At 41.2% G+C, this 12796-nt stretch overlaps 1 protein-coding gene and 1 long non-coding RNA gene across 7 annotated transcripts in view; one reads left to right on the top strand and one right to left on the bottom strand.

The window, feature by feature from the left end:
• Positions 1-11208, top strand: part of raw (NDT-like domain-containing protein raw) — a 147865-nt gene extending 136657 nt beyond the window's left edge. For all 6 annotated transcript variants that reach the window (XM_075695518.1, XM_075695514.1, XM_075695528.1 and 3 more), the window contains 7 exons: positions 844-904; positions 1353-1526; positions 1646-1712; positions 3672-3807; positions 7462-7606; positions 10062-10145; positions 10807-11208. In XM_075695518.1, the coding sequence (XP_075551633.1) occupies positions 844-904; positions 1353-1526; positions 1646-1712; positions 3672-3807; positions 7462-7606; positions 10062-10145; positions 10807-10935 (796 nt within the window). In that variant the 3' untranslated portion in view covers positions 10936-11208. The remainder of the gene's footprint in view (positions 1-843; positions 905-1352; positions 1527-1645; positions 1713-3671; positions 3808-7461; positions 7607-10061; positions 10146-10806) is intronic.
• LOC142585074 (uncharacterized) lies at positions 651-10067 on the bottom strand. The gene is made up of 2 exons (XR_012829022.1): positions 9568-10067; positions 651-2807 (listed from the first exon to the last, which is right to left on the bottom strand). It is a non-coding gene; the product is annotated as an uncharacterized LOC142585074 (long non-coding RNA).
• Positions 11209-12796: the final 1588 nt, after the last annotated feature.

Consider the following 12796-nt stretch of genomic DNA (forward strand, 5'->3'; position numbering starts at 1 on the left):
TTGAAATGATTTTAGTCATTTTAGATTTTCTTTTAAAATGGCTCTTTCATCACAGTGGTGCTTGATGCCACAGTTTGTTCCATTTGGCAGTGTCTGGCTGTAAGAAAGCATTGTCACATGTCTAGTTGCATTTTCACAGGCATCAGACAAAACAGCTTTGAGGCAACACAGTTTCACTGTTACATCCTCCCCTATAACTGAAAATATTTGGTGTTGCATGTTAAGGATTACTTTTCTTCTCTCTCTCTGTCAAATGCATATGTAGTATTGATATTTTCATTGCATTAGCATTATATGTACTTTGACCTGTCTTTGCATTGTTGGGAATGATGGTTACATGGCCGGGCATTGCATTTTATTTCTGTCTGGGAAACTCTATACTCATGAACAACTTTCTGTGGCAATGAAGGGACAGCTACGGGGGCGGAGCTTCTGCACATGTGTTACCATGCCAAGTAGTCGGCCAGCGTTTGACAGTGCTTTTGGTTGCACGGAACGAACGCTGAATCGACACAGATTCCATGTGCGACAGTTTTGCGTTTGCCCAGACGCGGAAAAGAAAAGCCGCAAAATAGGTAAACGTTTACATTAAGTGGTGTTTTATCTTGTTTAACTGTTGCTAATAAGGTGTTTATATTTTCTCTTCCCCAGCTTAAACTAACGTGGATGAAAACACGGGACTCTTTTCAGAAGTGCTCTCACTTGTGCGCTCTTTGCCTCCGTAGCTTTTCCTTCATAGCCACAGAAAGTTGTCCGCGAGTATAGGTTGCACGTAAATGTCTCAAAACCTGTTGGTTATGCTTATTTACTTGCACTGCTACACAATTTTTCCACCATTTACAGGAAAGTTCAAGAAGCATTCAAGAGCTTCTCTTCAGATGACGGGAAAGTTCGCATAAGAGACGTAAGCATTGCTTATTAAACTTAAAAGTGCATTATTCAATGCATGTTGCTTTGTCGTAATTAGCTGAAATAATGTCTTATCTTGTTCTGGCCCCCGTCCCATGCTCCTTCTACCACACAATGGCTTGCCATCACTGCACCTAATCTCCACACTCTGTATTATAAAGTAGAAATGCATGTAATTAAAGAGGGTTATCAATAATGCACAAGATTTCTTTGATCACCACTGTTCATGGGAGACATTTCCAGACGATAAATGCAACCTCTTGCTTTGCATGTTGTGAGGTATAAAGGCTTGCTGGAGCTGTTTGAGCTATTGTGGAATACTGCTGAGGCAGCTTTCACTGTGTGCAATCTGTTACTGCATCTAAAGCACTGACTCTGCTACATAGAAAGTTTGTTTCTCTTGGGCTCAAAACCTTATGTATTTTTGTTTTTGCTTCTGTTAGGTTAAAATGGCATTCAAGGTGCTAACAGCAAGAGATCTCCCACAAGAATGTTTGGAGGTACTCAGAAGCAACCAGCAGCCCACTGTGGCAGACACGGTGGTTGAAGGGGGTATGGACGACATTCCCGTCACATTTGATCAGTTCTGCCTCATCCTGTCAGAATTCAAGCATCAGGTAAGGACTCCCATTTATGCTGTCGTGCTATACTGCAATGTGAGGATTTATCTTGGCATTTGTTTCACCATTACGAAACGTCAACCAAACTGGCTAAGCTTCTTTTCTTTCTTTTTCAGGCCAAAAATGGCATCTGGCTTACAGAGTTCCTAACTTCCATCCAGCGTCTCTTCAGTCAAGTATATGGTACGCTCTCTCTGAAATGCATTTCACTACAATTGTTGGGTTTCTAAATGCTAACAGCCACAATTCACATACCATCATAGCGCAAGTAGCCAGAGTAGCCATTACTGAAAATGTATGGGCTGTATGAACTTGTGCAACATTCGTACTGCCTGCTATGAAGAAGTTAGCAAAACTTAATTATAAATTTTTATATTATCAATGTATAATGCCCTGGTCAGGTTGGCAAATTTAGTGTCACTATGACAAAGTGCACTATGCTTTGCAGAGTGCCATTCTGGCAGCCCTGTATCATCAAATTTGATGGCAGTGATGGTCAGTGCTACAAAACACACCTAAAATGATTATTAATATTTGGAAGGTTGTCATTAATGTTGATTTTTGTTTTACTAAAACACTCATTTTAAGTGGTGTTTGCAGAAACTTCTTGAGCAGCAGCAGCATGCATTGCACAACTAGGCAGTTTTCTTATTTGCTGTAAACATTAGAAGCACCCCCCCCTCCCTTTATCTTGATTGAAACAGACGTTGTTGGAATAGTTACTTTTTAATGCACTTACTGTTGAATGCAGTCATCATCACATACTTTTTGTAATGAGCGTTGCTACGCTCTTGTGTGACAGCCTCCAAATGACACTAACATCAAGCGACACTTACTGAAAGTGACAGTAAGTTTACCCATTTGACAGAGGTAGAGAGATTTCCAATGAGAACTTTCTGGTCATCGCCATAATAACTTTGAATTGTTAACAGTGAGCACCTGCTCAAAAGCATGGAGGACAGCAGCAGCAGTTGCGCTTCATATCCACGTTCAACAGTCCAGAGAGGAGTGTTTTTCTTCGAGCTGGGCATGCCCAAGCGTGTCTTCCTGCAAAAGAAGCGCTGAATCCAGCTGAGCCATGTACAGCTGTCGCCATCATCCCGTGTTAGTACATGGGTGAAACTCTTTAAGCTAAATGGTCCCTTTGAGCCAGCATTCATGAGTAGCTTAATCTTGTAAATATGAACGCACACTTTATTGGACAATTATCAACATAATGAAACAAAACTGGCATTTTTATTTGTGAAGTAGCTGTGCCCCAGCTTTTCTCCAGAGTACCTGGAAAAAAAAAGGTGTGGTTGTTGTGAATATGGTAACTGACTGGAGATCTTTGCGTTATCTTGAAATAGCTATTCTTACTACTAAAGAATATTGATGGGTCATCTTAATGCCTATGTTTATATATTAAGTGCATTCCATGTGCATACTAAATGAAGTTAAAGAGCTTGAAGTTGAGAACAAAAAGGCACTGCAGCATCTGTGATATCTAGTGTTTTTGTTTATCACTAGCATTCTCTTTTCACACACATTCTTTTGTAAAAGTGTGCATTGGTCTCATCTCTTTTTGACAGAAAGTGGACTCGTGTGAACTGAATATGTTGCTTTTTCTCAACAATTCTTCTAAACACTGCTAGTTCAACGGCACAAGCATTCAGGGGGCTAAGTGTGGTTAGCTAGGTAGCATTTGAATTGGCAAATATTTGCAAATTGTTGCCTAGATCTATTATACAATCTCCAGATAACTGTTACAAATTTAGATTTGAATTGTACAAGCAGTTCTGCCACAAGCCATTATGAATTGTACACATTTTCCTAGTGTGAAGAGGAAAACATATTTTCTCCAATTAAGACTTTACAAGTAGTATTGATTTAAAAGTATTAATTGGGATGGGTAATTCTGACTGCATTTATATTTGAATTCATTAAAGTGAGGGTAACAGTGATTGATTTGTAAGTGGCATTGCATATATGAGAAATGCTGCATATTTGGAGTGTAAGCAAGAGTAAATTATGAATTTAAGTTGGGTAAACTGCTAGTTGCACGTAGCATATAAGCTTGTGTTTCAATACAAGCAATTTGCACTGTTATTAGACAGGATGTGCATGGTGCTGACCAATACATTTATGGGTTTCCTCATGCAGATCGCATTGTTCCAAGGTCGGCCCTTTCTGGTGGAGTGACAGATGCCCCATTACCACCCTACTGGAGCCATGTTTACCTCGGAGGCTCCACAAAAGACTGTAGTTGGAGAGATGAGATTGCCATTCCACTTCTCAAGTAAGCAGGCAGTCATGCTCTGTCCCTGTGGTGTGCTGAAGGCTATTTGTTGCACCTGTCTAGGGTTTTCCATGCATTGTTTTACAAATGTTACCCACGCTGTGGCAGTAACGCTGAACCTGTCTACGTAAAAATTCTAATAAGGAAATTTAGTGCACAAGTACAGTCACCAACCTATAATTTGGACTTGGTTGGGACTGCCTTAAAGTCAGAATAATCAGGAGCCTGAAATATTGTATTCTTAAGAAATTAAGTCACTTAATTCCCCAAGTAGCCAAAAAACAGCTTTTCAACTTGTTCCTGCACACATATGCTTATATGCAACCTGGTCAGTCTATGTTTTGACCTACTGCGGTGGCTCAGTGGCTGTGGTGTCACACTGCTGAGCGTGAGGTTGCGAGCTCGATCCCGGCCGCATCTTAATGGGGGTGGAATTCAAAAACGCTTGTGGTACCAGAATGCAAGTTAAAGAGCCACAGGTGGTCAAAATCTCCTGGCAACTTTAACAGAGGTTGACTGCATTCCGACAGCCGAATGATCGCAGGTTTCTTTGCAACAGTCACTGTGCAGCATAATGACTGTTGCACAAAGCTTAGCTGCTTTCGGTTTTGAGGCGGCACCGGCGACGTATCAAAACAAAAACTTTGCTCTTTCTGCTCAACTCAGTCACCAAATTATCGAATGGCACTCGGTAATGTGTCTGAAATTTTGGTTGTTCATATACCGTATTTACTCGCATAACGGTCGCACTGTTTTGTCAGAAATATTGACGCAAATTCAGGGGTGCGATCATTACGCGGGTTAAATTTCCCAAGAAAATATATATTTTTTTATTCCGCGTTTGCTGCGGGATGGCAACAGGTCAACAAGCAGGCGGCTGCCACTGTAACAGTGTGGGTCATCAAAACAAATATGGCGGAGCGGCGGAGCAAGCGGAACGTGCTGAACGCGATTTTTTTTTCTTGTGAGTACATTACGCACATTGAAACAGTTCAGTAATGAATAATATTGTTAATATCGGCAAGTTTGCGACAATAACATAGCCATGTCTGCTTTGAGGGGACAGAAACAGAGCTGGGCTCGCGTAGCTGCCAGTGACATAGAAACACATAGCGGGCATGCTGCGGAAACTGCGGTATTTGTCTTTACTACTATCCTAATACGGTGCGTTTCCGCTAAGGGTGGGCGAATATCTTAGCTGTGTTACAAGCGTCGGCGAATGAATAGGGTACATTTCTAACGTATCTGTGTAAACGTGGCCACTGTATTTGCCGCTCGCGATTTGTTGCATGCCCACGAGCGCGGATGAGAAGAATCGGAAGGCGCCTTTTTTGTTGTTGTTGGCCAAAACCATTATGAAGCCTACAAGTAATAAAGCCAAGGCAAGTTTGGTTGTAGCTTTTTTTTTTTCTTTTTCATGGAAGTGCGGAAAGTGATGAAAGGAATGAAATGGGGCATCTGCTTAAGAATGTTTGGTGCGTGCAGACCGTTTGGTATGCCTTCAAGAGTTGTTCGCGTAGCATGCGACAGATGGTAAGTGCGATCATCATTAGCTAGACTTGGCACATGACATGTCACTGCAACAAGTTCGGGGTGCGATCATTACACGAGGAAGAAAAAAATCTAATTTTGACGACAAAATTCAGGGGTGCGATCATTTCGCGAGTGCGATCATTATGGGGCGAGTAAATACGGTACATTGTATCAATGTGGTGAGTGGCAGTGCTGTGAAGCTGTCCAAATAATTGAGCATGTCCGATTTATCTGTGTCTGAATACAGTAGAACCTCGTTCACACGTTTTGGAGAAAACAAAATGCGAGAGAAATTTATTAACCGAGACAACGTACGATCCGAAGTCACTGAAAAATTTGCATACTCAACTGTAGTTGACAGCTACGGAATGTGAAGCATTCTGCAAATCGTTGCAGCGCAAGACGATGCATGCTGAGCTGTTGGGGACTGAGCGGCTCGAGACACGCATTGTTGTTTTTGTGGCTTCAGCAAGCATATGTTAGCACTCTTTGAATATCACCTGGGTCGGCAGCTCCCTCAAGTGGGACATTTTGCCAGGAAGTTTCCATGTGCCCACTTGGTGTGAATCGTTGCAGCACGAGGCACCGACACGTATTGTGCTAGTGGGGCCTGAGCGACCTGAGATGCATGTTGTCGTTTTCGTATTGTGTAGTGTTTTAAAGGGCCCCTCACCAGGCCCCATAGCAAATTTTGGTTATATGCTGGAAGTTGTTACGTGTCCTCTAGGGAGCGTTCTGCCGCCAAAAGTTTTCAAGTCGGCTCATTAATAGCCGAGATAGAAATATTTCAGTGCCGCGAACCCATGATTTCAATAGGTGGGCTCCACTGCCAAGCAAGGCACTTTCTCCACTCGCCCCATCTAGCCTACGCAAGCGAAATTCCTTCCCTGCGTTCTCCCATACACGACCTTCAGGGTTGCGTGACGCATACGTCACAGGCCCCACCTTAATTTTTTTTTTTTTTTTGCTCCTCAATTTTTTTTCTTCTTTTTTTCGGCGCTACGCATTTCTGCCGACAGCGTCGCGCACAAGCTGTTGTCTTGTTCACACAGCGCACGATTTTGCGTGTTGTGCACAAGGAAACCTGACCAGCAGTATAAATCAGTGCTACACGAATACTGAGGCACAACAAGCGAATCGTAGAGCATGATCACGCACTGGAACACGTAAGAAAATGGCATAGTTCTTGTACCTGTGCACGTGACTGCACGACCGTGGGAACAAGCAGACGAAGCGGAAGTACATCTCTCTTGCTTCGGTGTGAAGTAAAACAAAAAACATGCAGACATTCCATTTGTGTTTTATTATTTCTTGAAACTTCAATTCGTCAATTGAAGCAACAGATCGCACAGATAACAGATGTCTTGAATAATTCTCGAAGTCACATGTCACCACGAGCGGTGTCACACTGCGGACATGACTACATTATGACACCATTATGACATGACACCGTTATGAGCAAAAGGTTCAGTCCCATGTAAGGGCCGCACCTTAACAAAATTGTGAAAGATAAGTGCAGTCCTTAAGCGAGTCTATACGGTATGCTTCTCTATTGCATTTAGTCGGTTGGCTGTGTTTATCACATTTAGACAGCTTAAATTTTAATGGGATATTAGTGGTGCCGTAATACTGTCACCAGGGCAAGTTGGTATAGCTACATATTTGGAATAATACTAGTTTAAAGTTATACATAAGATAAAGGATTGGATGACGTAAGTGCTTGTGGCAACTCACGTACATTTTTTTCTTTTCTTTTGTCCGCATCTTCTCGCCTTGTTATTCCAAATATACGGTAATAGCGACAAAAGAAAACATTTAGACATTAGATGCCCATAAGAAAACTTCGTCATGCACTAAGAATTTTGCTAGAATTTTTGCTGGTTTTCTTACAATAAAAATATACCCTGTCTTTCTTTTTTTTCTCATTGTGCACTTGCAGCATTTCTGCTCATGCTTATGTAGCCTGTGTTCATGCCAAGAAATACTGCCATGTTTTAATGCTGGATGAACACCTTCAGCTCCCAAACATCTGGCTCCTCATTACAAGCTATTTGCTTTTGTTTTGTTGTTTTTGGTGTATGTTATCAAATTTTTTTTCATATTTTTCTTGGTGGTGTGCAGGAAACATGGACTGACACATTCCATCCCATTTCGCTCCCCTTGGAATGCTCGCCTGAGCCCACTTGAAATGCACATCATCAACAGTGCTCAAGTTTTGCTCTTCGTCATCACCAAAACTGCACGCTGTGTAGCTGAAATGCTAGTGGTTAGTGAACTTTGCTTTCTCAATTAGTCTTAGTCTCTTAAGTGGCCTCTGGCATGGACTTGGTCATTTGCACGCACATTTCTGTGTTAGATCTTGTCATTGCCAGCAGATGCAGGCAGGCTGCTCCATCTGTCAATCCAATATTAAAATTGTCTGAGCACTGCAGCAACTTGAAAAACATGTTGTGTGATGTGTGTTGTGATAAATTTGCTTAATTCTTACTGCGGGCTGTACAAAGGAACTATATTTTGTACCAGCAACTACGTAAAATATATTTCCAGTGCACTTTTGATGTGGCGTTTTCTGGCGACTTATTTTACACTGCTTAGTAAACACATAACTGCAGTCAGAGATGTTTACTGTGCTGTGGTCAGACAAAATAGACATAATATGCATTTTACTTGCAATAAGAGCTTAATCATTGTGTGGCATGACGTGAACACGCCAACATAGGGTGATGCCACGGCACAAAGGCATAGAAAATGTGCTCCATGTTGTGTCATTTTGCCACATTTAGTGGCACTGAGAAAGACCCTTCTTGTTTTTTGCTATTGCGAGTGATACCAAAAAGGAACCATTCTTTTCTTGGTGCCAGTCGTCACAGGAGTGTAAATTTTATCCCCTTCCTCGCTGGTGGAGTACTACAAGATTTCACTGCAGCGCTGTAAACAAGCAAAAGAAGGAACTCTATCTCTGATGACGCCACCAACCAACACTAATTTTGAGCACTAGGTGTGACCCTGTATACACCTGTGCCTTATACGTTACACTTATACAAAACTATGGCCGTTCTGCTAGAAAATGAAGTTATTGTCGCAGAGTTTCATGAGGAATTTCATAACTTCAAACTAGCTTTGACCACCAGAAGTGCTCCAGTAGGTGGTTGTGTGTTTGTTTGCACCACTGAAACATCACCACTGAAACATCACACCACTGTAACCTCAATGTAACTTAATTCTCAGTAAAGCGATGTTTTAATGGAAAGCACGACTTCAGTTTCAGTTCAGTTTCAGTTTATTATTTGTTCATAACAATTGGTTACAAGAAATGGTGTACAGACAGGGGTCCCAAATTCAGAGACTGCACCGGGACCCTTGGATTTGAAGTTATATAAAAAAATAAAGCGGAATGCAGAGCAGAGAAACAAAATATGAAATAGGCGAAACATAACCAATAAACTGAGTGATGACACACATTAAAAAAAAGAGGAAAGATGCACAATCAAAGGTAATTACACAGCTACTAATTAGCAAAATAACATTATAGGAAATTAATCAGACAGCAAATAATTCTTCAGTTCGTATTTGAAAGAGTACAAGGTAGATGACAGCTTGATGGAATATGGTAAACTGTTCCAAAGTTTAAGCGTGCAAGAAAAGGAAGCCATTTTTGTAATTAGTATGAAGTAAAGGCAACAGGAAATTTCCTTGTGCTATAAAGCTTGTGTTATTAGGATTAAAAATGAGATCAGAACTAACGAAGTTGTAAGAAACTTGTTGAGTTAGTAATTTGAAAAATAGTATTGCTAATTGATAGTTAAACAAATCAGTAACTTGAAGAATGCGGTTTGTACATTGTGAAGAGGCGTTAGAGAAAAAATGGCTTTGCGTTATAATGCGGATAGCCTGATTTTGAACATGCTGAATACAGAAAAGATGACAATGATAGGTATTACCCCAAGAAGCGATACCATAAATGATATGGCTATGAATGAAAGAGGAGTATAACGATAATAATGCTTCTTTGGAAAAAATTCACGTGATTTGAGTAGTGCTCTAATGCCACATGCTGTTTTTCATTTGATGTGTGCAGTGTGGTTAGTAAACTTAAGGTGGGAATCTAATTTGATGCCGAGGAAAGAAACTCATGTGGAGGCAGGAATGTCATGCCCATTGAGAGTTATGGTCCGAGAGCAAGGTAAATGTCTCTGCAGGCAGTAGAAGTAGCAGGAATTAGCGTACGTTCTCTTTGTTGCGACTGCTGCTCAATGAAGCTGGAGCCACAGTGGATCCATTTATATCCTCTCCGTGCCAAAGTAGCACAAGCGCAGCATGGTCCAGGGAGGTGAAGCACGTGCCAGATGATTGTACAGATGACTCGACGATGTATGAACTGCACAGGGCGCAGATGGCGGGAATCACACAGAAACGAGGCAGCGGCTTAGAAGAACCTGCAGGCAGTAAAAGTAGCAGGAATTAGTGCACGTTCTCGTTGTTGTGACTTCTGCTCAATGGTTGAGCAGCTTGTTTGTTTTGAGGCTCGAATAGTATATAATTATATCAAAGTCCTCATATTATTTGATGATATGCTGACATAACCTTTTTGGTAATATATATTGACATTTGCCACACTTTGGTGTGTGTGCATACAGTGATGGTAATGTGTAGCCTGCAGCAGTTTATTATTGAATTGACTGGTGTTGCGAATTCTAATGAGAGTTGCTTGTTTTCGCCAGGCTGTGCACTATGTTGGCCAAGGCTGCAACGTCGTCCTTTGTATTCAGTACCTGGAAAGTGAAGTGGTCATTGATGGAGAAAAGGTAATTGGCCTTTTATCTCAAGCACGTACTGTCTGGACACATCCAAAGTACATACTGCTTTAAGTTTGGTTTAAATATTGAGCTAATTGATGTGGTCAAACTTGAAGGCTCTGCCTGTAGCATTTTGCTGCTGAGCGAGTACTATGGTGTTGCGCGCTGAGCTCAGGGACATGGGTTCGATCCCAGCCACAGCGGCTGCATTGCGATTGAGGTGGAATTCAAAAACGCTTGCGTGCCATGCATTGAGTGCTCATTAAATAACTCCAGGTGGTATTTAATGCAGAGCTCCCCCTCCTCCCCCCCCCCCCTCCCACACACTATGGCATGCCTAAAAATTGGATCGTGGTTTTGGCATGTAACAGTCCAGAATTAAATTGCTGAGCGAGTATAAGATCATGGTTTCAGTTCACAGTTGCACTCTCATTCAAACAGTGGAGAAGTACAAAAAATGCCTGTGTATTGACATTTCATTGCATGTTTGAGTAAGCCCAGGTGGCAGGAACTAACTTTCTCTTATGATATCCTTCATAATCTGGTGTAGCTTTGGAATGGTTAAACCTCATCACTCAGCCAAATCTAAAAATGAAAGAATGTGCTTGTGGCGCATGTTTGCATCTACATATGCAGGGTATATGCAATGCTTTCTTTTCTTCTGATGTAGCTCTCTGAGCTGGCAGTTAAGGACTACAACCGTGGACGGATGTACCTCTCGGACTTGGCGACACGAGCTGGGGTTCCTGTGTTCAGTGACATAAGTGAGGCTGTACTATGTGCTGCAGAAAGGTGCTGAAGCAACCGGATCCGACAGCAGTCGTTCCAAATGTCCAAAACCAGCCCCTTCATGCTTCACCATTTTAAATTTTGACAGCGCTGTCAGAGTTGCAGTCTGTTTGCCTTGAACTGTCTTGTAAATGTGCTCATCAAGAAGTGAAACTGATAACTATCATGGTAGTGTAAATATGAACATGCTGAAGTCTGTATAGTCATTTGTACAGTTTCATTCCTGCAATTCACTCAATGAAAACATAGCAGTCATACCCAAAATAAAGTGCATTTAACAGTGTGTCCTTGTCTTACCCTGTAATCAGCCATAGTGAATGTAGTCCAATGGCTGTAAAAGTGCTGTATTATTGCCCAGATATTCATGGCTGGTTAACTTAACAATGGTTTTATACTCACCTACTGGTTAAAATTACTGCTCTATTCAAGCAGTGGCAATAGAAAACGTTTACATCAACGATGCGCAGGTCCTTCCAGCTTGTGTGAATGCTTGACCATTCAGCCATGCCCACTTCGTTAGTAGTAGTATTCAGTCGTGTCTGTGAAATCATTACGAGTGCACAAAATTTTCACATTTTGTATTTTCCAATGCAATTAACAATGCAATGCTGTGTTCTCCACAAAATTGAGGCACACCGTCCATGCATAATATCTTGAGGATTGTATTTTTGCAGACATTTTTGGCTAATCAATTTCAATCCTTGCTTGATTTTGTCAAGTAAGGATGTAACTTGGTAAAATAGACCAAAATGAACTTTTGGGGCAGCTGTGTGAAGCAGCTGCACTAACCTACACTTGATATTGATGGCAGGCATCTTGTCATAGTAAAAGATTGCACCAGCACTCGTCATAGTGCTGGAAGTTTGTGATAAGTGATCATGCATATTGATTCACCTTGCATGAAATGGGTAAATGAAAGCTGTAAAGGGGGGAACTATTAAGCTGTATTGGTAAATCTTTATAGAATGCCAAAAAGCTGTCCATGAGCAAACATTTGGCAAGCCAGAAGATATTAAAAAATCCTGTTCACACTTTCTGTGACATTGTGAACTTTGACAAAATCTCCTCTGGTTTAGTTAATTGTTAATCAATAAAGAAAAATTACATTGCATTTTAAATTAACCAAGACAAGAACTACAAAGCTTAGATAACTTAGAAAGCTTAGATAATTTGGTGGAGACCCAGCAGGGCGAAGTTTTGTCAATAATGATGTGTTTCATGCAGAGATGTTCTTGTTTAGGTCAATGGGTGAACATTGGAATGATATCAGCATACAATACAGATCTTGTTTTATTTGCAAAATAATTCTGACAGGTGGCCTTCAGTTGATTGGTCTAATTAAAAAGCAATTGACCAATGAGGCTGTACTACACTATTCCCATGGTTCACATCTGGAAAAACTACCTGTGCATCACTCTATCCGACAATATAAACTTTTTTTTCTGATGTCCCTGCCTCGTTTAAAATAAATTATAACTGTGGGCAAACGTCGTGTTACTGTAACAGCTGCCGAAAAAATTTGAGGGAACGTCTAATAAGTCGTCTTCAGTTGTTCTTGTCAAGCTGTCCATTAGCCAACTTTTAGCGTAACGTTAGCAGGGCTTACTAAAGTACTTCTAGATGTCCATGGCTACAAAATGTCTTGATCAAGACAGCTACTAGGCTTTTGAATTAGCCGTTCAAGAGATCTTTTAGACATCAAATAGCTGCTTGCGTGTTTCGTGGGGAATTGCTGTGCAAATAAACCATATTACATGGACTTTAAGCAGCGAACGCTACATATTTTTACCCATACTTAATGAACTGAGATGCCTAAATAGAGGTTCCTCTGTGACTTACGCTTGGAAAATTTGTTGCACAAAGGCTGAGAA

Source organism: Dermacentor variabilis, chromosome 1 (assembly GCF_050947875.1).
Source record: "Dermacentor variabilis isolate Ectoservices chromosome 1, ASM5094787v1, whole genome shotgun sequence".
NCBI lineage: Eukaryota > Metazoa > Arthropoda > Arachnida > Ixodida > Ixodidae > Dermacentor > Dermacentor variabilis.